A 26,143-nucleotide genomic window follows, 5' to 3' on the forward strand; every position below is an offset into this window, starting at 1 on the left:
TTTCGGTTCTATTTATAAGATTTCGTTTGTAGATTAGAGATGAAGCTTTATAATCAGAACGGAGATAGTATATAACAGCGTCTAGCATGATGAGGTAGAGATAATCAGAGCCATATAGTTACAAGTCCTTGTCCGGGTAGAAGGCAAATGCATACCATGAGAGTCCCATCCTACTACAGAGTGGCTGATTGGTACATGTTTGGATTCTACTTTTCAATCCAAAGGGACTTTTTATTAGAAAACGGACTTTTGCCTTAGCTAATGTTTGGCTGTTTTCTTGCATTAATACTCTGTTTGAAATGACTTATAAGTAGCTTTTCAATCTTAATTTATAAAATACAAGATAAGTATGTAAGAAAAATTTTATCTCAACTCACGTGAAACATGCTCATCAGAGTTTTTAATGGTGAATCCAACAAATAGTAAGTATAGAAAACACAAATAAAACACACATTAAAAAAGTTAGTTTTGTAAACCCCCGTTTAGAATAGCTTTTGATAAAAGTAAGTTCGGGCGTGTTTGGGATCACGTTTGGAAGCCCGAACGTGCATTCCAACCGGAGAAGTAACAGGTGGGTTGAAAAATGATATTTAGATCCATGTTTTGTGCATCTGACTTCCGTCACTGAAACAAACTTATGTAATAAGCTCAAAAAAACTGTTTTTACTCAATCTGACCGGGAAAAAGTTACTTCTGTTACTGCTATCCCAAATACACCCCTTATCAGTTTAGCAAAAGTCCATCTTGCAAACTATAAGCCAAAAATAAGAGCCACTTCTCTACGTGGATTTCACTTAACTCATAGCCATATACATATAACAAAACTTGTTATTAGAGAAAATATATGAATTCTGCTTAATTTATTTACAGTTTCTTTTTAAAATGTGGAGACTACTGATCATCATCATCACGCTGTCTCGTTTCCGGAATTCTTTGCTGGGAATTAATCTTGTACTCTTCTAGTACTTCTCTCCTGGCCGTAATGGTCTTGGATCAATATTCATATGGCTAATGAAGTTTTGGTTTGACTTTTGAGCAGCATAATGCCGCCATCTGCACAGCTCATTTGCGATAAAAACTTCTTCCATGTACGGAAAAACTTATGACCAGCTGAGCTAATTAAACAAGACAAGACTGTTCTTGTATTCCCTGTTCTTCATCATCTTATTATAGAATAATACACAAACTCAACAACTTTTAGTCAAATAACCAATAATTCTTAAACCCGTTCTATTGAAAAAGTAAATACATAAAGTGATTAATATGTATCATGTATGTGTGATGAGCTTAACAAACAATAATGGAAATGATGAAGAGTGCTCTATGTGTGTGTGCATATATTCATCTGATTCTATTTATAAGTCACTTCTAACATATTTCACACAAATCAAAAGAAAACATTAAATTTCATTAACTCTCATTTAAAATTCAACAACTTTTTAACTTTATCCCTCTTTAATATATATTATACCTCATGTAAATAAAATCCACATAATATAAATGAAGAATAAAATTACATGTCTATACAAAAAATTTCTCACGATACTTTATAAATATGATCAAAAAATATTTTCTCTCTCTGCCCTATAAATAGGACCAGAGGAGTATACATCAAGCTTTCTGGTGGAGAAGGATCACATCAGAAGAAAAGAAATGGACTTTTGAGAAGAGCAAATAAGAATGGGAGTGGATTTGCAGGTGATAATGTTAGTGGAAGTGCAGGCAAATTTCCGTTAAGCTTGCCATGACCGGGTTCCTTAATTGGCTAAGGATGATAAAGTGTCAAATTACAATAAATCAAATCCCAACACTCTCCAATCAATTGGATTATGAGTCAGATATCCATCTACATATACATATATGCACCGCATTATATGTGTGTGTGTGTCCATTTCCGCTTTCACTACTAATTATGTGGCCATATCTACAAAGGGGTTTTTCTTTTTGTCAAAATTTCACCGTACATCACATTATATGTACTTGTGACCCTCATATTGTACGGAAATTGCATTCTTTTCCAAGTTGCGATGTATAATTTCTTAAAAGTTATTTTCAAAGTAAAACATATGGACAAATTAATGATCATCATCAACATAATTATTGGCTCCTTTTTGTGTTTAAGGCGGGACTCATGGCCACGTGTCCTTGTGTAAACATGATTACAGTATGAGAAGCACATTCACAGCGACGGAATCACGTAAATTAATGAAATTTGCATTGCGATGAAAAGCTGATCTTATTTTGACCTAAGAGTACTTAACAAATACAAATTTGTAGTCAGTTTGTTGAAGTCTCGCCTGTGTTACGTCTTTTTTTTTTGGGCCAACGTATGCTCCGTCTTTATAATCATACTTAATAATTTTTTTCACTTTTTAAAGCGTACAAGAAATAGAACATTTGAAACGTCAGCAAAGAAAATGCGCTGTGATAAATTAATGTGAATTTTGTTTGTTTATTTAATTAACAATTAACAAGTACATATGAAAACTTGTCTAAGAAGTTGAAAAGGCGTGATATCAAATTTGCTTAATTGCCGTGATAAAATTACCAGTACAGCCTTAATTAGCATACAAGATGGAACCAGCAGAGCCATTCATAATTTGGGCAGTGCAGAGTTTTATACATACATCCACATAAACATATGCACACACATATATCTGTGTGTGTGATATATATATATATATATATGTTATATATATAAAAGAGCGGGGGGGGGGGACAGGGAGAGAGAGCCCTGAACAAAGAAATAGAGATAATATGGGATTGACGTAGTGTTCAATAGACAAAACCCACTTACTCGTGAATGGATCATGAAGCTGTAAACAATATACGAACTATAAAAGGAATAGTTAGAATTTACTACCTCTGCTTAACATTAGAGCTATATAACTAATTTGTAGATGTCAAAAAAATTAGTTAAGTTGGTTATTTATAATAAATAAATATTATTCTCTCTAAAATTCTTATTAATTGCATGCATTTAAATTATATTTTAACATTAACATGCAATCACATAGGAATTACTTAAGAAAAAAATAGATAAATATCAGAGACAATGTAGATTAAAATCTTATATTTATTACTGAATTAAATATTTAAGCCAGTTCTTATATTAAGAAGGGAACTGATAGTGATTTTGAGAACTTTGTATTTGATTCTATGAACCCAGAGGTAAATTATGGATGAGCTAGCTAGTGGCGACCAGCTCATGAGCAAAGACATCATACCCGAAGATAATTAATTGATGAATTTTGGCATAATCATATATATTCATTTAGGTATGTTATGTGGAAAAAGCTAGATAATAGAATCTCTCCCGTCCCTTTTTTTCTTAATTTTTTGATTATCTGTTTGGTATAAGAATGAGAAGAGTGGGAAAAAAAAAGAAGAAGAAGTAAGGAGAGGATATGAATGGGTCTTCACATTCTACCCAAGCATGAGATATTTTACGGTTTTCAATGTAAAATCAAACATGCTCAAAATATAATAAAGCACATATCGGTTTCCTAGAGCATGAATATATATGCAGTGTGATAACGACATAATCATTTAGCTTCAATATAAGCTCGCATACACAACGTCTTTTCTTTACATTATTATTATTCTATAAAGATAAAACCAACTAATAAGAGGATGCACTTGGATGGATAATACTAGTAATAGTTTAGGAAGCCAGTTAGATATTTATTAGATATTTTGATTACTGGTTACTCCTTCGGTCCTTAATATAGGACTCAATTTTTGAGTTGATTTTGGTCCTAAATATAAGACTCATTCCTCATATTTATCAATTTTCTCTAAATTACCCCTATGAATACTCCCTCAACTATAATCAAGTAGAAGAGGAAGAGGAGGTATTAAGAAAGATGATTATGGTGTTTTAGGAAAAATGTGTCACTTTTCTTATAATTAACTAACTTACCTAACTTTCTTAATCTAATCAAATTAGTTAAATGAGTCTTATATTAAGGACCGGAGGAGTATTTAAGATGGTAAGTTCACTTGATCATCGTCTGTGAGCCAATCTATTCGGTCTCTATTTTAAGGTTTTTGTTTAGCATTCAGAGATCTTCGCTTGAAATTTAATAATGGGAGACGTCCTGTCTACTGCTGTGCCAGGTATAATATTGCTCCAATTAAGTCTGAAATTAGATTCAAACGAAGTAATTATTATGCTCAAAGTGATAGGAAACTTCTTCTAAGCAAAGCAAAAATTAGTGTAATGATGCTAATAGAAAGGCAATGATTATTATTAGTTCGATGCAGGATCGTGGTTAGGCCACCAAATGATTTCAGTCTTAGGGCGTGTGAAAGTGCAGATTTTTAAGACTAGACTCGTATTAGACCAGATAAAATTTAAATATTAACCAATGGAGATTGGAGATTGGATCTAACCAAAGGAGCTAGTCCCTCACAACGTGGCGAACCAATATTGAATTTTTATTAAGAAATGTGTTTACATTTAATGCCTGACAGTGTGTCAAATAGAATTCCCTGCAATAAAAAGATACCTATATTAAAAAAAATTAAATATTTATTACATTGCTCACAAATAACTTATAAATAATATTATATATATTAGAAGTATTGAATAAATAACTTGTCGAGGTTTAGAAAAGCAGTCATTCTTTATGAAACGTGTCGCGAATTATTTTTCCCACTGAATGCGCCCCCAGTATTTAAATATAATATATATATTTTTAATAATTTAGACCAAAATAAATATCACAAAAACTCCCTATATTTAGGAGAAGAAATAAAGGGAATGTGGAAGGTGGAATTAGAAAGTGGGCAGACAAATGGAGTCACAGGAGGCACCCTCTCGCCCTTATCACGGGCGTCGAAGTCAATGTGGATCCTCCACTTCTCCCATCCCATTTCCTCGTTTTTCACCTCTTTATTTTGTCCTCTTGTTCTGCTTATAGCTCATAAGGGTGAGTATTCGGTTTTTCGGTTCAGTTATCGGTGATAATTGAATTAACCAAATAACCGAATAGAGCAAATTTTAAACACCGAATCGAAACCAATAACCTAACTAATCATAACCGAATTAATCGAAATATTTATATTCGGTCAACCGATTAACCGAAATATATAAATATGAAAGTGATTTTAAATTAATAATGATAATAAAACACAATTACAACCATTAATTAATAAATATTTCATCATTTAATGTGATTTATTACAATAATATTTATTATAACCATATTTATTGAATATAAATATATTTAAAGAGTTTACATAAATCCACATATATATTTATTATAATAATATTTATTAAAAATAAATATATAATATATTTATTTTGGTTTTCGGTTATAACCGAATTCTTTTTTACTAACCGAACTGAACACCAAAACTGAATTATTACAAAAATAAAAACCGAATATATAACAAAAACCGAAATAACCGAATTGAAAAACCGAAATTAAATTCGGTTTGGTTTAGTTTTCGGTTACGGTTCAATTTGCTCACCCCTAATAGCTCAGTTGCACGTGTCACTGTCATAAAAAGTACTACTCTATCGTTGGATCCTTTTAACTAAATTTTACAGTTTACAAAAAAAATTAAAATTAGTTAAAAGCAATTAATATGTAGCAAATACATTTTTTTTCAAATATACCCCTATATAAATGGATAAATATAAGAGAGTAACAGTGAGATAAGTAAAGAAAGAGAATGTATTAAATACATTAAATTAGAAGTAAAATGAGCAATATCATATTAAATGCTCAGACAAACTCAAAGAGGATTTTATAAAAAGGACAAACCCATTCAAAAAATTGGATCTTATAATAAGGGACAGAGGGAGTAACTCCACATATCAAAACCCATGTTTTCCCAGAAATATTGCAATTTTTTTCTAATAAAATATCCTCTTATTAGAAGTAATACTACCTCCAGTTCTAATTATAAGAGCCAGTTGACTAATTTAAGGAGATTAAAAAAGTAAGTTGAGTTAGTTATTTGTCCTAAATAGGTGTTGTCTTTCCTAAAATATCTTTACTAATCAAGTGTATTGACTAGAACTATCATTGTTAGAAGGGTTACTTTGGAAAAAAAAAGTATAAATATGAGAGACAAAGTGGATTGGAGTCTTATATTTAGGATCAAAATAAAAATCAAACAGAGTCTTATATTAAAGACCGAAGGTAGTAATATTTAAAGCATACCAGGTACAAAATGTGAACATTTTTTCTAGTAGAATTTGAATTTTTATTTATCACGTTATGAGTGATTAATTCACTTCACTAGACTCAACAACCATGTTTCCCCCCCCCCCAAAAAAAAAAGAGCATGTCATTGCTTTTCGGCATTAATGGATATTGACTAAAAATGGCCTGAACAAATAATATTGGGTTGGATCCTATTGATGGTCCATGAATATTCTGCTCTTTGAAAGTGGATCATGTTTCAAGTCCCCACCATCAAATGGCTTACAATAAAAGCCCAGTTACCTAACTAATCTGTTTAAATTCCCGCAGAAAACCATGAAGTTGTGTTGTTTGTAACACACCAGTACTGTAAAAACTACATGTACTCATGTCGAATACATAAGATGATACTAGTTTCAGTAATAAATATAAGAACCAGACAAAAAATTATTTTTATCTTAGATATAATATTTTAGTCTATTTTGTTTTTAAAATTTATGTTTTTCTAAAAGTATCTTTATTAATTTCACAATGTACATAATTAAAAAGAATATTGTAAAAAAAAACGTGTTTGTTACATAAGTTTGAAAGTGAAATACTGCTCTTTTTGCCTGGGGCATGACATCTGATTTAATCAGCCCTCAAAAATTTTTACTGAAATGAAGTAGTAAATACAAATTCAAACAACTGTTGTAAGTATAAGAATATCAATTGTAATTCATTGAAAACAAGTTATAAACTTAAATGTCTTACTTATATTAAAATAATGCGTATCTGTTGTGTTTTATAATTCTGGGAACGTAAGGTTTGCATTGATATCATTTTTCAAAGGAATTTATTAGAGGCTCCAATATGTATTTTTTCTTAGATTAATCTAATTATATAATTATTTAATATTAAATAAAATATAAACATATAAGTACAAAAATAAAACGAGCTTCGCTAACCACCCTGGGTTAAGTCCGGCCCGGCCCGCTTCGATGCTGAAAAATTGAAATGGGAAATATCTGTAACCTGATCCAACGGCTCTTAACAATTCGAACATTCTGGAAGAAACCGAAACCCTATAACCATACAATGTTTAGCCCGCTGACTCTTCAACTTGCCTTTGAAGCTGCAAGGTTTGCCTGGAGGCTGTGGTTTTGATCCTCTCTGGTACTCTTTGCTTCTCGCCAACACAACCAACGTAGAGCAATGGCCGGCAAAGGAGAGGGTCCTGCTATTGGCATCGATCTAGGAACCACGTACTCATGCGTCGGAGTCTGGCAACATGACCGTGTCGAGATTATTGCCAACGACCAGGGTAACCGGACTACGCCGTCTTACGTGGCATTCACCGACTCAGAGCGTTTGATCGGTGATGCCGCCAAGAACCAAGTTGCCATGAACCCTACGAACACCGTCTTTGGTAAGATCTGCTACCCAACCTTCCTTGCGTTGAACTTTCTATTACTGCCCCTGTTTGCTCATTGGGATCCGAGTTCCCTTCTTAGATTCAATGTGATTGCAGACTTGCTCTTACGTCCGTTGGTCGTGACTTTAGTGATAGTTATATTAGATAAATGATTTTGAAACTACCAGTTTCAATTTCACCTGATCCAGTGGTTGTAGCTATTCGCTGTATTTGTTGCTTCATTATTTTAGTTACTTGCCTTTGTTGTCAACTGTCTGATAGAATAGATCTAGGTTTCTTGCAGTTTTCCTCTTATGATCTGTTTTTGTCTTTAAGTCTAAGACATCCCGACTATGTTGATCATACTAAAATGAAGCGGTTAGTGATGAATCTAATGCTGGAATCTGCCGTACTTGTTAGTGGATTTGAATTTTTTTTTTTTACCCACACTGAAATTTGTGTAATGCTTTGTACTTCCCGATTTCTCTTGTACTGAATTCATGATTTCATAGTTATCATAACTTTCGTGATGGACAATGTATTGATGATTTCATTTCATCAGATGCGAAGAGGTTGATTGGTCGTAGATTCTCCGACGCATCTGTTCAAAGTGACATCAAGTTATGGCCTTTTAAGATCATTTCTGGCGCTGCTGAAAAGCCAATGATCTCAGTCAACTACAAGGGTGAAGAGAAGCAATTTGCTGCGGAAGAAATATCTTCAATGGTTCTGATGAAGATGCGTGAGATTGCTGAGGCCTACCTTGGCTCCGCAATCAAGAACGCTGTGGTTACTGTCCCTGCTTACTTCAATGACTCCCAGCGCCAAGCTACCAAGGATGCTGGTGTCATTGCCGGCCTTAATGTCATGAGAATTATCAATGAGCCTACGGCTGCTGCCATTGCTTATGGGCTTGACAAGAAGGCAACAGTGTTGGCGAGAAGAATGTCTTGATTTTTGATCTGGGTGGTGGTACTTTTGATGTTTCTTTACTCACTATCGAGAGGGTATCTTTGAGGTGAAAGCCACAGCCGGGGACACTCATCTCGGAGGTGAGGATTTTGATAACAGGATGGTTAACCACTTTGTGCAGGAATTCAAGAGAAAGAACAAGAAGGACATCAGTGGCAACCCCAGAGCACTTAGGAGGCTGAGAACTGCATGTGAGAGGGCTAAAAGAACACTATCTTCCACTGCGCAGACCACCATTGAAATTGATTCGCTGTATGAGGGAATTGATTTCTATGCCCCCATCACTCGTGCCAGATTCGAGGAGCTTAACATGGATCTCTTCAGAAAGTGCATGGAACCAGTTGAGAAATGTTTAAGGGACGCTAAGATGGACAAGAGGAGTATTCATGATGTGGTTCTTGTCGGTGGATCCACAAGAATTCCCAAAGTTCAGCAACTTCTCCAAGATTTCTTTAATGGGAAGGAGCTCTGCAAGAGCATCAATCCTGACGAGGCGGTTGCATATGGTGCTGCTGTCCAGGCTGCTATCTTAAGTGGTGAAGGCAATGAGAAGGTCCAGGATCTTCTGCTCTTGGATGTGACCCCTCTCTCACTTGGCTTGGAGACTGCCGGTGGGGTGATGACTGTGTTGATCCCCAGGAACACTACTATCCCAACAAAGAAGGAGCAGGTTTTCTCAACCTATTCTGACAACCAACCTGGTGTGTTGATCCAAGTCTATGAAGGTGAGAGGACTCGAACTCGGGATAACAATTTGTTGGGTAAGTTTGAACTGTCTGGCATTCCTCCTGCTCCTAGAGGAGTCCCACAAATTACAGTGTGCTTTGACATTGATGCCAATGGTATCCTAAATGTTTCCGCTGAGGATAAAACTACTGGCCAAAAGAACAAGATCACCATCACAAATGATAAGGGCAGATTGTCAAAGGAAGAGATTGAGAAGATGGTTCAAGAAGCTGAGAAGTACAAATCTGAGGATGAGGAGCACAAGAAAAAGGTAGAAGCAAAGAATGCGTTGGAAAACTATGCATACAACATGAGGAACACCGTGAGGGATGAGAAAATTGCTGGAAAACTTGATCCAGCTGACAAGAAAAAGATCGAGGATGCCATTGAGCAAGCTATCAATTGGCTGGACGGCAACCAGCTTGCAGAGGCAGATGAGTTTGAAGATAAGATGAAAGAGTTGGAAAGCATATGCAATCCTATCATCGCCAAGATGTACCAGGGTGGTGCTGCGCCTGACATGGGTGCTGCTATGGATGACGATGCGCCTCCTTCTGGCGCAGGTGGTGCTGGCCCCAAGATTGAGGAAGTCGACTAAATGTTGTTGCTCAAATTTCCATGTTTTGCATCTGATTTATTTTATTTTAGGTCTTGTATTTGTTTTTTGCTCTTTTCAGATACAAGCATTTAATTCTGCTGCCGGAAGCCACTTTTAGGCATAACGTTTTATGATTTGTTTGGTTTTTCATCGGACAACAGGGCACTGGATTAATTATAATATATTCTGCTTTGAAGTAGCTCGCCTAAGTTGTGTTGCTCGAGTGTCTATTTTATTTTCAAGAGAGTTGTTATGAATTTATTTAATGTTCATCTTTTGATGTGAGTTTGATCGCCAGTAATAGCAAGTATATGGACTTGAGAATGTCTTATTCATATATTTGGTATTGGTCAACCTATCCCTATTTGCCCTTGGGTGAAACGAGCAGCCCATGGATCATAAATGTAAAATTTGTTCTTTAGATATAAAATTCATTTTTAATATGGTTTATACTATAAAATAAGTTTTATATTTTAGGATCAGAGGGGCTAATTTCTATCACTTTTGAGGAGGGCGGGGCATCAAATAATTTTGTTGTTGTCTTCGTTTTTTAATTTGCATTAATTTTGATCCTTAAAGAAATTTATTTGCATAAATATATTTACTTTCTGAGTTCTAAACTTTGATCCTGCAACGACAGAGAAAAGATGGAGGAATTAGCAGCCGAATTAGAGAGAGGCAAAGGCGGCGCAGCGGAAGGGGTGACGGGTAAGGGGTGAGGGCCAATAGGAAAAAGGAAAAGGGGAGAATCGCCAAGTACAAACATCAGGTCAGGCGGCTTTGCAATTCCGAATATTCTGGTCCCCATAATTCCCCCGCATACATCCTCCATAAATATTAATATAACCCCTCTCATTTAATTTAATTTTTGTTACTGTATTTAATGTTTTTAATCTCATAATTTAAGAAATGCGTTGAAGCTAACTTTATATTCAGACAAGAGCTGCATGTAATTGACATAAAATACAATGGTTCTTCGACACAAGTATACTGCTAGTGTATTTTTTTTAATATATTCAATTTTTTAAGAAATAAAATCTACTCTCTAATATTAAATATAAGACTTAATTAACCAATTCATGAAAATTAAAAAAAATTGATTAAGTTGTTTGCTTTATCACATGAGAATTACATGTCATATTTCTCCTGCCAATTGACCATTCTTCACAGTTAGTCATTCCTAACATTTTCGACCTTATGACTGGACGCTTAAAAACATATTGAAAAAAAAACTAAATACTACCTCCAGTCCTTGATATAAGATCCCGTTTGACTTTTTGTTTGGTCCTAATTATAAGACCTCAATCCATTTTGTCTCTCATATTTATGCATTTTTTCCAAGATAGTCCTTCTAATAATGATAGTTCTAGCCAATACACTTAATTAGTAAGGATATTTTAGGAATGACAACACTTATTTATTACAAATAACTAACTTAACTTACTTCCTTAATCTCCTCAAATAAATCAACTGGGTCTTATAATTAGGATCGGAGGTAGTATCATTTAAGTTACAAAGCCTGGACGATTTCTTCCTCCTCCAAATTAATCACTCTTAATATTTTCATCTCATTCTTAGATCACTTGATAATTTTTTTTTTGCCACACATTTAAGTTGTCTCCTGTGGCGATATTTGAACTAACAATATCTTAATGATATCATTCTTCAGGTGCAGGACCAAGGAAGCAAAAGATATACTCATCCGATCTTTAATATAAATTAATATTAGTTGTAAATATAATTTTTATTTTTCATATTTATTATTTTTTTAAATTATCCTTATTAACTCTCAATCATAATTAAGTAAGAAGGAGAGGAAAAATATTAATAAAAATGATTATGATCTTTAAAAAAAGCATATCACATTTTAATAATTAACTAACTTATAGAACTATATTAAATAGTAAGGACAAAAGAGGAGTGGCAAATACTACCATGAATAAGAATTGTCACTCATTTCACTAAGCCGGTGTTGAATTTTTATACATTAAACGTCAGGTTCGTTTTGGTGCGTGGTATTCAAAATACCCTATTTCCTAGTCTCAATCATAATTATCATTCTCAGGTCAAAAAAGTCATAATCATCATTCGACTGAATGATCATATGTCAAAGGTATCGATTCACGTATTTCTTTCCTACTTCAGAATTCCATAAAATACCCCAATAATAATCTCATTAATACAGACAAAATGTTTATAGATATCACAGAACAAAAGTTAGTAAAATAATGATGAAACAAGGACCATTCTAGCAACTGACAACCCTACAGAGTTTTTCCCAAAATGCCTAGCGTCTGATCTCAACCTCAAGTCAACTTGAGATCATTGCCACCTAGATGAGGACGAAGACAAACACGCACTTCGTGTTCTTGAGGTTCTGCACTGAGTTTTGGCACCATAATCTCTAGAACCGAACCTGGCCCATCATAGTATGCTTCTATGTTTGCATCTTCCGGAATTCTGGTCGACAGTGCAATTTCTCTTACAAACTCCCCGGGAGGACAGTGCTCACACGACGGATCCGAAAGCTTGAAAGTTCTGTCCTGTCTCTTGATAAACGGCTTTCCCGATGTGCTAACACAGGACACCTTAATGATCCCTCTAGTGAGAGTGTTCCTCCAAGAGACTTTGACGCTCCCCAGATCCACAAAGGGCAAGCTGATAATGATCAGGTAGCTTCCTTCATCCTCGTAGATTGTTTTCGCCGCTGTTACGGGTCCATAAACATTCTTCATCACCCCACTAAAGTCACTCAACCAGTGTGGCTCACTAGGATGCATTTCCATGTCTGGAATCCGATCTGATGGAGGATTCACAGCCAAGTAACATTCCTCCTTGTTTCCAGGAGGGAAAAAGTCCTTCCGCCTCTTGCTGCCCACAGTAGACAGGTCCATCGCATCACCATTACTATGGTTAGCTGGATGAGTTGATAAATTCAGCCCAGATCCATTCAGCAGCTTCTTTGAGGGCCCATTGGAAGCATTCTTGGTTGTGGGATGTGGTCTCTCGAGCTCAAAATCTGTGTTGGGGAGATTTCGCCAGGTACTGAAGTCACTTGCCTCAAGAGGGATGATGAAATTCAAGTCCCTGCCTGTGAGTTCCATCCACCTTTTCCGATCATCCTCATCAAGACCCATGAGATTAGGGGAAGGAACAACTTCAATGCCATGCAGACACTGGGGGTTTGAGAGTCCCCTGTAATGTTTTCGTTGCATCCGGTGGGATCGAACAAAACCCTTTTCGACGCTAAACGGAAATGGACGCTCTCCCTGGCGAGAATGACCATTCATGTAACTCCTTAGCTGCATCTTACCCAGTGCATTCTCAGGCCTCTCCTTGAAAACCCACATGTACATGTTTTCCATGTCATGCTGAACCATGAAAACATCAAGCTTGAGATCTGATTTGTCAAACCCTGTAACACCATTGCCGTCCCTGACAATCTTGGCCTTGGACTTGTCATTTAACGCAGGCTTGAAGTAGAAACTGAAGAAGAACCAAGCACCCCATATACTATCAACCCGCTTGGCAAATTTCCTTCCACTTTTGGGAATGTTAAGGAAACTCTCAGTCTCATAGCCTTGAGTTCCGAGACCAACATCCAAAATATCACAAGCATCAGAATTCCATGGCTGTGGGGGAGGACTGCGTTCTGCTGAAAGAGGCAAATTGATATCTGGTGGACCTGAAAGAATGATCTGGCGATTCATCTCCAAATCGAGTTCCTCATGGGAAGAAGCACTTGAATCCATGGATAAGAGCGTGGAAGGGTGATGATTCTCCATAGACAAAGATGTGAGACGCGAATCACCCATGCTACCTCATCTGGCTGATGAGTTGTATTGCTGGTCGGTTCAATGTTGGCATCGCAAAACAATTCAAGAAAACAGCCGTATGAAAACCTTCATATTAATCCCCACTATATCTCCCCTCCATCGACGCCCTAGATTTATTAATCACATAACAAAACCCTCACACACCCACGTATAATGAAAGAGGGAGAGAAAAGAAATGAAAGAATCCAACAAGATAAACTCCAGAAATTTAATCTATGAGATAAATTAGAAGAACATCTGTATACTTTCAAATATACATATATTTTTCAATTAGGGTTCTATGAAGGAAGACCAAGAGATGAGGAATGGACATGGATAGGGCGATATAAGTCTCTTCAATCTCTACTCAGGGAGAGGGAGGAGGAAGTTTCGAAAACGCTACAGGAATACTACATCTAAACCAGGCACAAGAATTTCTATGAATCCTCCAAAATCAGGTGGGAAACAGAGAATCAAGACCCTCAGATCCATAAAGATGAAATCCGAATTCTATTTCTTTTCGGCCGACATATTCTTTGAAAACTGAAAAGGAAAAGGAACTAAAAATACAGAGACCCAATGAGAAAATCAGAGGGGGATCTTTAAAGATTACCTTTTAGGATAAGCATCGGAGAAGCGAGAAGAAGAAGAAGAACATCCACAGCCGACGATGATGATATTATCCATCAAGTCATCGACAACCATATTTCCCACTCCTGACCTTTCACTATATTTTTGCCCAGAAAATAATCAAAACACCGATTTTTCCTCCTTGTTTCTTCTTCCTCGATCCGTCAAAAGAAACAGAGAAGAGTATGAAGGTGTGAATAGAGGAAAAAAGGAGGGCCTGTGGGTTGCGTCTCAATATAACAACAGGTTTCCTGGGATAAAGCCTTCACTAGATAGCACACACCTCGTACCCTCGTTTGTTAACGGTGACGGTGCACTACTCTTGGGTTCCTCGTTTCCAAATTAGAAAAATCAAAAAAGTTTCTTGCTTTAATTTTAGATTCAGACTCGTTTAAACTGACCCCTAAAGAGACGCCAACACCGAGCTCATGAAGTATCAAAATAAAATCATTAATTAAATGGATTAGAAACTAAGCATTGATACTGATATCCATTATCCAGGCCGTGGATGTTTCTGTGTAACTTTAAATCCTTTGCAATACTGCTTTGATAATACCAATTTAAATTAATTATTTATAATAAATAAATATCTTCTTTCTTATAATATTTTTACTAATCATGTGTATTAGTTAAAATTATCGTGCAGATACTATAAGAACTACTTTTTAAAAAAATAGTTAAATATAGAGATAAAGTAGGTTAAAGTTCTATATTTATAACTAAATTAAAAGTCAAACTAGTTCTTATATTAAGGGTTGGAAGTAGCACTCTATAAGAGAGAGATAATTACATTTTTTATGGTGTAATTACTTATAAATAAAATTTGAAAAATCTTAATCCCTCGTGTTTTTAAAATAAGAATTTATCTCCTAGATTTATCGTTTTGCTTGGCTGCTTCACTTCACTGGTGAACACGCGCACACCTATGAATTTAATGTTACATGGGAAATTTTTTAATTTGCATAAATTTATCTATGCATTGAGGAGAAAATATTGGTCAGAAAAGAAGCGGAAAAAAATATTGTGAATATACTACCTTCGGTCCTAATCATAAAACTTCATTTATAATCTGCAAATGAGATATTATAGTATTCTTCCGGTCCTTAATATAAGACTTATTTAACTAATTTGACTAGATTAAAAAAGTAGGTAAATTAGTTAATTATAAAAAATATAACATGTTTTTCCTCAAATATCATAATCATGTTCCTTAATATCCTCCCTCCATCTGGTTGAGAAAGTATCCATAGGGATAATTTAGAAAAAACTGATAAATATGATAAATAGGTTTTATATTTAATACTAAAATCAATTCACTAATTAGATCTTATATTAAGAACCGAAAGAATAATATTTTAAATTTAAATAGAGATTTGAAAGAGATGGGCGGAGGAAGTGCGGGGGCTGATTGGTGGAGTGGGGCTATCAGAGGGCTGATAAGGGGAAAGTGGGATTACTTTGGCGGTGGCAAGCGATGCATCGTTGGGTTATGTTGCGTGGGAGATATTTTCCATTTGGGGTTTCTCAGGTTTGACAAAGGGCGGCTAGGGTTCAATTATCTGCTTATAAAATTTCTATAATTGCTGCTTTTATACTTTTTTTTTATTATATCTTATGTTTACTTTAATATAAGTCACAACTTACAATGTTTATGCCACCACGCACCTATAATTGACATTAGTATAATCCCCCCATTCCAACTTTTAATAATTCCCCCTTTCCAGCTCACCACAAAATTGACCCCCCTCCCCTACCCCCTTCACATGCTTTATTTTGTTTTTTAAACTATTAAACATATAAATTTTTTTTTTTATTGAAAGTGCCTTCCAAACCCTATTGTTTGTCTCGATAAAAATTCAAGACTCGGATCGCTACACTATATTATGAAAAATTAGTTTCTTTCACTTAAACTTTTTTTACACACTATTTTAAGATTTTCCAAAACTTCTATAGAATTCTCATATCTCTAGTAAATATAAAGGGGAAAAAAGAATGGTTCATATACGATGAAAGGCAGATTCAACAATAATATGAATTTGAGAAAAATTTAAAAAATAATTTGAATTTAAATAAGAGGATGATTGAAGATAAAGATAACCTCCTAGCTTTTTTTTTTTAACGAAATTTCAATTTAAATTTCAAATAAAATGATCAAATCTAAGTCATGTTTAGATTTTTTGGATCTTAATTTGTGAATATGATAAAGAAAAAAGTGGGAATATTTTACAAAAAAAAAAAAGAAACAGAAGCCGCAAAAAGGTTAGAGAGTGTCTTTGAAATAAAAATTTAAACATAACTCTCTAATTTTTTGAAAGTGAAGATTTAATTCGAAAATAAAAAAAGAAGTTTAAATAAATCTAGATTAAATGGTTTGGGTTTCATTTTAATTTTAGGGGCGCGAGTAAAAGAAAACAAAGAAAAGAAAGTATAAAGAGGCTTGAGGCAGAAGAGTTTTTTTTTTTTTTTGGGCCAAAGAGGCAGAAGAGTTTTGATTTGTAATTTGTAAATAATTATAGGCGGCGTGATGATGAGATGATTGGAGGAATCATATAGCCTTTCCTTTCTGCCGAACGCCGTAGAGACACTCTCGTTCCGTATCATTTCCGCCTAATACGCTACACGCGCATTCCTTCCCTTCTTTAGTCGTATTCCGTACGAGGTATCCCTTTTCTTGGGCCTCCGCCGGCCCATTCCAAATCATTCTCCAGTCTTCCCCCTGTCCTCTTATCTTATCACGCCCCACGCGAGTTCCCTTATTCCCGCCTTTCTCAATACGTGGTCCCCCAGAACGTTTCATATCCATAGCAAAGTATTCATATTTAATCTTCAATAATATCTAAAATAAATTTGTTTTTGCTAGAAAGATACTCCTTCAGTCCTTAATATAAGACTCATTTAACTAATTTGATTAGATTAAGAAAGTTAGATAAGTTAGTTAATTATAATAAGTATGACATGTTTTTCCTAAAACACCATAATCATCTTTCTTAATACCTCATCTACATCTTCTACTTGATTATGGTTGAGAGAGTATCAATAGGGGTAATTTAGAGAAAATTGATAAATATAAGAAATGGGTCTTATATTTAGGACTAAAATCAACTCAACAATTGGGTCCTATATTAAGAACTGAAGAACTACATATATTTAGCAAAAGTAAAAGTTACCAAAATTTACACAAAAATTTTTATTGAAAGGTGTGTCCACGTTTGTTACCTGATAATATTTTGAACAGTAGTACCTCAAATAAAGAGATACTCATGCCTAGAAAAATAAAATCACACAATTTTCTCATTTGTTTTCAAAATATGCTAAAACATTGATACTAATTATAAAATACGCATAAAAATTATTCAATATTGATTGTTTTTGCAGCCGGATAAAAACGGCTGATAAAAGAACGTTTTTTATGTAAACGAAATATATGAGAATATTTTCATAATAAAAATTACATGTATTATTTTGGTAATATAACATTAACTGGCAGTCCGACAGAGAATATTTACTTTTCTTAAATTATTGGAGGTATAATATCCCAATACTGCATGCCAGCCACTTGCGTATATTGTTATTGTGAACTGAAAATACCACGGCCTTTTATTTTAGATGGTCGCTTGAAGCTTGAGGGCGAATGCGATAAAATGGGATGAGTTGAAATTTTCAAAGTCAGCGGAGTAAAAACGTGCTCTGATTTGTTTCCTCACAGGTCCCATGCTTGTCGAAAAATATTCTCTCCTGTCTGCTTGAGCTAATTTGAATCAATTTAAAAATGTAAATAAATTAGTTATATATTTAGCTGTGTTGAATTATGCGTGAAGCTAATTAATTTAAAAGACTGATAAATATAAAAAATAAAATAGATTAAAGTTTTACATACAGAGCAAAATTTAACCTCCTAACAGCTACTGCTTTGGTCCCTTTTAGATCTAATTAGTTTAAGAAGTATGTTAATATTCATTGAAAGTAATAAATATACAACAAATGTACTTTCGTCTCCAAATCATATGCCCTGGCTTATAAGGAATTAGATGAGAGAGAGAAAATAATATGCAAAAGGGAGAAAATAATGTAATTAATTAGAAATAAAACTGGTAAAAATATGTTTAGTATTTAAATAAATTCAAATTGATTTTTTATCAAAAAAATAAAACTGAATCTTATAAAAAGAAGCGGATGAACTTAAAAATTTGAATTTTATAAAAAGGTATAACAGAAGTATTTAATATTGTATATTCATATTAAGGATTGGAGGTAATAATATCTAAAGAAAAACAATTCGTTGATGTTTAAAGTCGGAAAGGATTTCTGTACATATTCCATGGAGGATTCCTATATGAAGAGGGCATCCTCGCTTCAGGCCAACTGGAACGCGTCTCTAGAGACGTGGGACTTCACTCCATCGGACAGCTGGGAATTCAACACGTGTCGGAGCACATGCTTACCGGATCTTCTCCTGCACGCGTCAACTTTTCGTCGGTATTGAGTAAATAACCCGGTTACATTGGTTATATGTTATATAGTGTCTGTTTGATAAGGCGCTTGAGGGAGTAGAAAATATTTCACAAAGATAGCAAGTAAGTTTGTAAATTTGAAAGTTATTTGTCTGACTTATGGGTTGAAAAGAAAAGAAAGCCTAACTCCAAGTTGTTTAATAATAGTGTCGTTGAATTCAACCACTTGTTTTAGGATTAGTCAATTCTATTTCTTGATAAGGGTGGGACAAAAAAAAAGATATAACTCAATCATATAGTGTTATCTTGACGTGGTGGAAGTTTAAAAAATGTTTTTTTAAATAGTATTGTAAAAACACTTAAAATTTACTTATAATTTATGTAAAAATCACTTTTTGGAGTTTAAAAATATGTTTGTCTTTATGTTTATATTGTTCTTATGCATTTCTCTCTATATTTTTTGTGCTTTCTAATCAGTTTTTAATTATCTATTTTTGACATTCTCTTAATTGAAAATAATTTTTAACCATTTTTATAATATTTTTAATTTTTAATATTACTTTTTATTTTATATTTATCTAAATTATGTAGAACATATCATCTAATTAATTATTTAATATTATTTGATTCAAAAATTTATATATTATTATGATTTCTAATTTAAATATATTTTATCGTTAATTATAACTTCTTCCTATTATAATAATTTAAAATTATTATATTTTGTAAATTTATATTTTTAATTTTTTTATTATTAAATAAAAGTCATATCCATTCTAGTCATTCTACAAATTAAATTTACTTATTTAATCATAATGTAAATAATTTTTTTATTTTACAAACTAACTTTTATAAAGGTCAATATAAATATAAATTACACTACTTGATCTAACTTTTACCTAATCTCATTTTTTAAAATCAAATTAAAAATAAGTTTCTTTTTTATCATCAATTCAAACAAACACGGAGTATATTTTTAGTTACGGAATTAATATCGTATAAGAGCTTTTTCTTAATTTAAAAAAAAGGCCAATTAAAATGTTGGTTGTATTTTATGATTGGCGCCATAATTACTCCTACATATCGTGGGATAAAAACTTTTATGAGAATAATCAATGCTTTTATAAAAATAGTAAGCATAATTTATTTATCATTTTGAAATTCAATAAATGTTTTCTTATCATTTTTGGTATAATATTTTGCATTGGTATCTACAAACTAGGGAAGCACATATTGTAATGGAAGAACAGCATAGAAGATGGGGTGGCCGAAGGGATAAGAGCAATTGCCATGTTCCCATTAATCGTTTTTTTTTTTTTTGCCAACGGGGAAAATAGTTAGTCACCTAATCTTTATCTGGGGTACTTCCACCAGCTAACATCCACGATGAACAAGATTAATTAAACAATTGAACAGCTATTAAAAGAAAGCAAAGGATTACATTCTGCCGGGAAAGCGCGTGGAGCAAAAGGATGACCTGGCCTGGTAATGATATGGATGAAATATTAATATAATACTCATCCATGTTCAAAATTACTACCTCCCATTCTTACTATAAGATTTTTTTTTTATTTTGATCTTAAATATAAGATCCCAATTTAATTTGTCTCTCATATTTATGTATTTTTTCCAAGGTAATCCTTTTAATAATAGTAGTTCTAGCCAATACATTTGACTAGTAAGGATATTTTATAAAAGACAATACATATTTATTACAAATAACTAACTTAACTTCGTTTCTTAATCTCCTCAAATTAGTCGACTAGATTTTATAATTAGGACCGGAAGTAGTACAAGATATTTTTAATTATCTCATATTTTAAATAAATTAGCTAATAGTTAATGGTCTCTAAAATTAGACTTTTTTTTATTGGTTAAAGTATACATTTAGTCCTTTAACTTGATATAAGGTTTCAGTTTGATCCCTTAACTTTAAAAAGTATATTTTTAATTCTTTAATCCTAAAATTATTAGTCTTAAATGATGATTTTTTTTATAACAACTATAGTTATTTTGAAAAGTAAACTTAATATTATAACATTTAATAATGTTTTGTAAACATTTAAGAACATAACATCATCATTTTTTGTTAACAGTTATAGGATTATAGGACTAAAAGTTTACTTTTTGAAGTTAAAGAATCAAAATGAAACCTTATGTAAAGTTAAAGGACTAAAAATATACTTTAGTCTTTTATATTTATCCCTACTAACATGGTGTCTGGATTTTTTTAAAAAAATTTAAATACATATATTTTTTGCCATGATACTCAAAAATGTCTTTTAATTTTAAAGAGAAAGGGTTGTTAATAAGTACACAGAACCTCGTCTCATTCTACTTCCAATAGTTAATATAAAAACTAGTTCGAGATTGAATTTAATTCTGAGTACAAGACTTCAATTTGTTTTGTTTATAAAATTTATAATGTTTTCTTTAAAATATTTGAAAGGACTTGTCAAATTTCAATACATATAATTAAAAAAAATAGTTTAAAAAAATTAACATATATTTATTATACTTGATTAATTTAACTAATATTTTTCATCTTTCTAATTTAGTTTTTTTTTGAGTGACATCATCTGGTATTCCAGACATATCATCTTTCAGGTACATCAACAGTCCAAACTAATCTAGATTCACTAACTGTAGGCACGTTGAAGTCTGAGATAGCTGGCCAAGGGGTTTAACGCTTTTCATACCCAAGTGATGATTGAAGCCCCAACCTTGGTTAAGGAAGGATGAATGCTTAGTGCTCAAAAGGAAATTGCTCACTAATGCTGAAAAGATGTAGAAGTGGTATAACATCAAATCAAAGATGTACTCTCTGCTGTGCAGATATAGAGAATCTTAATCATGTCTTTAAGGCTTGTCCTTTAGCATCCTCAGTGTGGAAGAAAGTTCTCCCAAATGATATGTGCATAGATGTCTTTGGGAAAGACATTGTTTATTGGTTAACTCATCAAGTGCTGCATTCAAATCTAGAGGATTCTTGAAAAATTGGATTTTGCATAACTTGTTGAAAATTATAAGAAGCAAAGAATCACCGTCTCTTTTCTAGTAAGAATTATATTACTGAAACTATTTTAATAAGTGTTCGTGCTATAGTTAGGCATTTCTTAAAAGGTTCTTCTACTTTCAATTTAATCAATGTGAGGAGCACTTCCTCTCCTCACCCCACCGAGCCCACCGCTAGGCCGCCACTCCTCCTAGTCAAAGCTCTTTTCGGGCAGCATTGCCTTACGTGGCAAACGCACACCCACTCTTGGTCTTCTTTATTCCCTTCCTCCCATCCGTGAATGAATATATAAATAGAATAAAGATGATGAGGAACGCCTAGCCCTCCCATATTCAATTTAGATGCTCCTATTTGCTTTTCCTTTTCTTTTCATTTTCCCGAATTTAGATACTTTTGAGTCATGCCTTTCCATTCACAGACCGACCAACCCAGCTATTGCTCTTCCTCGTCATTGGAGAGTAAGGGGATTGCTCATTGACCTTGCCCCTTCTTTCCCCTTATCCATCCAGTTCACCTCCAAAACTCATTCCCCAGCTCACAGCCTCGTTTGCCTTATCCGTGGTTTTGCTTGCCACCACGCACACGCGTCTCAAATCTCAATCATCATCGCCTCTTCCAATTATCATCTCTCCTTCCAAACTAGTTTTATTTTGTCCCCTTCTCTCCTAAATATGTTGCATGCCTTACTTTTTCAATCCCATTACGCATGCCTCCTCCATTATTGCATGATATACACGACGTTCTTATAATTTACCTTCCGGCCGCCGATCTGACTTTTTCTTTTTAATCATTGACACATCTTGACAATAGTAACAAATAAGAGTTTACCATGTTAACTGCGTGTGAATCGAAGGTGGCGCATAACCTAACGCCATAAACAAAGAAAACAATAAAAAATTATCATCTTACGCTTGTTAGAATATATAATTTTTTTTTAGCTGGGCGCAAGTTCTTTTATTGGAAGCAATTTTTTGTTTAAGGTATTGCTCAGCACTAAATGTAAGAAACTTTTGCAACAATTCGAATTTTGGTTTACTATGTTTTGAGAGACTAACCTTTTTTTATCAGATCCAGTTCCCGTTGATATTGTTAGAATACATAATTAATTTAGAGTTTTTTTTCCCTGGTCGTGCATTGTGTCCTTTTTTCTCTTGCTAGGCATAGATATTATATTGTTAGATGTAATCGTGTTTAAAACTTTGTTGTGCACTAAATGTAAGCATATCTTCTAATAATAATTCAAATCTTGATTTATCACGTTGTATGAGACTAACCTCTTTTATTAGACTCAGCCCGCTCGTGCATTTTGTGCATTTTTGTTGCTTCCCCTTGCTCACACTGTTTGCTTCTATTTTCATCAGTATGGGCCTGGGCTTTATAAGTAACGTGGGTAACAAAGTGAACCCTCATGTATGAAAAATTGTTTTCTGGCCCAAAAGTTTCTGAAACGGATCCAGTCTACGGCTACGGCTAATTTACAGCCTAGCAAGCACGCGCATTGTTGTTAACCGAGAAAGAGAAAGAGAGAGAGATTGACCCCAATGGTCACAATGCACCTGTCAGTTACCATTTCAAAATGGAACCAGGAAGGTTTGATTAATTCATTAATCCTTAACCCAGTGCCCATTAACTTCCTGTGAATTGTTAGGTTAGCGTGTTGGTATGGTTTTTACTGTTGCCACTTCTGTGGGGTGAAACATTAAATATTCATTGAATATGCCCAACTGCCTCCTCACCATCCTTTAAATTTTCCCCTTATAAAACAGCAGGGCCTCACGCTCTTTGTTCATCACTGTCACTGAGCTAGGGCTACGTACTGTGTGAGTGACAGAAAGAGAAGCAGAGAGATGGCTAGGTGGTGTATCTTGTTGGTTCTTGCTCTGGCTGTGGCCGCTAGTGCCAGAACAGTGCCCAGCGACTCTGGCCTCAAGGACCAGAAGAACTTCCTCACCTACGGCGGCGTTGGTGGATATTCGGGACTAGGCAGCAACGGGCTGCCTTTTGGAGGAGCCGGAGCCGGAGTTGGTGGTGGTTTTGGCGGTGGTCTCGGCGGGGGCTCAGGCTTGGGAGGATTTGGCGGACTGGGCGGACTCGGTGGAGCCGGAGCTGGGGGTTTAGGAGGTGCTGGTGGTGGTGTGGGCGGTGGGGTTGGAGGCGGAGCTGGTGGCGGCACCGGTGTCGTTCCTTACCCTTGAGAGAGTGGAGAATATGGTTTCATGTTTGCTCTCATCAGTCTCTTATCTTAGCCTCTTACGACTTTATAATTTTCGGTTCAGAAAATAACGGTTGTGTTACGTTGTTTAATGTCGTTGAAGGACATCGTTAGGGTTTGTCGAGTGAGGATAGTTATATTTCATTACTTTGTAGCGTCCACTTTCGTCTCTGGGTCATTACTTGTAAGCTCTCATCTATATATGTTTCTTTGGTTGAGCACAAAAGCGGCCTTTGCAAGTTATTAATTAATACTACTAGTTTAATAAAACACACACACACACACACTCTTATATATCGCTCTCTTGCGTTTCGTATATGTATTCAATCCTCATCATGAAACATCGACCGGCGACTATGCTTCAACGTGCTAATTATCGAATAAGCAATCTTTTCATGAGGATAAACGGAAAGTTGGTTTACCGGAAACAAACGTCGGGGGGCTTCCTTTCTGCTGAAATGTGAAAAGGTCTGCAACGTATATAAATACATGTTAATAAATATAAATATGCATTCAATAATATTAATGTTAATATTTATTTATTTTTAAATCTGCACAGGCCAGTAACAGGAGAGAAATCACAACGATACGCGTGTCTCGTGCATTCATGGCAGCAGGCTATATATTAAGATTTTCGAATTAAATTAAATGAAATGTTGAGGCAACTGAAATTAATTAACTGAAGAAGTTACCGAAGTTATCGTTTATTCATGCTGAATATATAGCATAGATGTATTATGTATATAGCTAGGTAGGCGGGGTTTTGAATTGAATTCGCCATGAAGAATAAATGATGATGTTGAATGTATATATAAAATAGGGTGGTCCTCTTATGGATGGCGAAAGCGAATCCCGGCGTTGGTTGATGCTCCCTGTTGGGATTGGACTGCATGCACTTCCCCTGAGATCAATTAATAAGTGTTCATCGTTGTGGCATTTATGCCCGTTGATCCATCCATCAACATCCACCCCATCATCCTCAAGCCATTTCTGTTGATCTCCTTTAAGCTTAAATTGTCTACTACTCGACGTTTCTCTACGAGTTAGTTCAATATATAATTAGGGGATGTTCGACAACTTCGAAACTATAGATTCAGAAACCTTTTTCTACAAAAGGAGATAAATTCCTCCATATATTTACTTTGTAAACCGTAAAAGCACTTCTAAAACTATTGTTTGGTTTTTATCCAAACACTTTCTTATATTCAAGCTTAGTAGGTTAAACTAAACATTATTGGCGGGCATTGAAGACCCAAAAACTTATAACAGATATTTCTCTTGGAAGAAACAAAAATCTAATATTAACACATACTCTATGCAGTTAATTATTTGAATTGATGGGAAAACAAGCATGGCTTTAGAGACGGGGCACTGATCTCTGTGGTCTGCGTATTTAGCAGGTGGTCCTAAAATATGACTTTTAATTTCCTTCCTGAAAAGGTCATTAGTGCTTTCTTTTTCTCCAGGCCTAAAGGAGATAGAGCATTCATACCTCAGACACGGGGAATAGGGCAAGCTAGCCAATATAAAAAGAGTCTTGGTGGAAGTTTAGAATGACAAGTATGTATATGTAGATGACCCACCTGGCTATACCTATAAATATGGCGACAGGGCTTTTATAAATCTTCACACAACGTACAAGCTCTGGGAACAAGGCAGCTGGCCATGGCTGCTGGGTCAACAACACTTGCTCGTATTCAATGTCATAAATAACACTCACCGACTCTCAGTCTCAGCGCTTATTTCACACATATTATTCCGTACTAATATAGTAATATACTACTTACTGTCATTAATATAAGACCTCGTTTGAATTTTATTTTTGTTTTAAATATAAGATCTCAATCCACTTTATTTTTATATTTATCCATTTTTTTCAAGATAATTCTTTAATAATGATAGTTCTAAATAACAAACTTGATTAGTAAAGATATTTTAGGAAAAACAACACATATTCATTACAATAACTAATTTAACTAAGTTTCTTAATCTCTCTAAATTAGTTAATTAGGTTTTATAATTAGGACCGAAAGTAGTATATATTCTCTTATTTTAATTATAAGGTCTTGTTTATAACTGATATGGTTTCTCTGGTTTTCTTCTCGCCTAGTCAATGAGTCAAACATGTAGTATAGAGGGCCTTGTCTTTGGAGGACAGAGCCATTTGTGAGG

The 26,143-nt window shown here is 34.3% G+C and overlaps 2 protein-coding genes and 1 pseudogene across 2 annotated transcripts; 2 read left to right on the plus strand and 1 right to left on the minus strand.

Annotated features, from left to right (window-relative positions):
• The first annotated feature begins 7,269 nt into the window (after window positions 1-7,269).
• LOC114732591 (probable mediator of RNA polymerase II transcription subunit 37c) lies at window positions 7,270-10,140 on the plus strand (annotated as a pseudogene).
• Window positions 10,141-11,979: 1,839 nt separating this feature from the next.
• On the minus strand, window positions 11,980-14,504 carry LOC114732600 (uncharacterized). The gene is made up of 2 exons (XM_028919907.1): window positions 14,276-14,504; window positions 11,980-13,790 (listed from the first exon to the last, which is right to left on the minus strand). Exon 2 carries the CDS (start codon window positions 13,660-13,662, stop codon window positions 12,154-12,156), a length of 1,509 nt encoding a protein of 502 aa, XP_028775740.1. The 5' UTR covers window positions 13,663-13,790; window positions 14,276-14,504; the 3' UTR covers window positions 11,980-12,153.
• Window positions 14,505-23,582: 9,078 nt separating this feature from the next.
• Window positions 23,583-24,203, plus strand: LOC114732584 (glycine-rich protein 23-like). Its single transcript, XM_028919882.1, has one exon. It carries the CDS (start codon window positions 23,607-23,609, stop codon window positions 23,952-23,954), a length of 348 nt encoding a protein of 115 aa, XP_028775715.1. The 5' UTR covers window positions 23,583-23,606; the 3' UTR covers window positions 23,955-24,203.
• The last annotated feature ends 1,940 nt before the right edge of the window (window positions 24,204-26,143 follow it).

The sequence above is a fragment of the Neltuma alba genome, unplaced genomic scaffold (genome assembly GCF_004799145.2).
Source record: "Neltuma alba isolate B1F8T4 unplaced genomic scaffold, ASM479914v2 tig00002563_pilon, whole genome shotgun sequence".
In the NCBI taxonomy this organism is placed as follows: Eukaryota; Viridiplantae; Streptophyta; class Magnoliopsida; order Fabales; family Fabaceae; genus Neltuma; species Neltuma alba.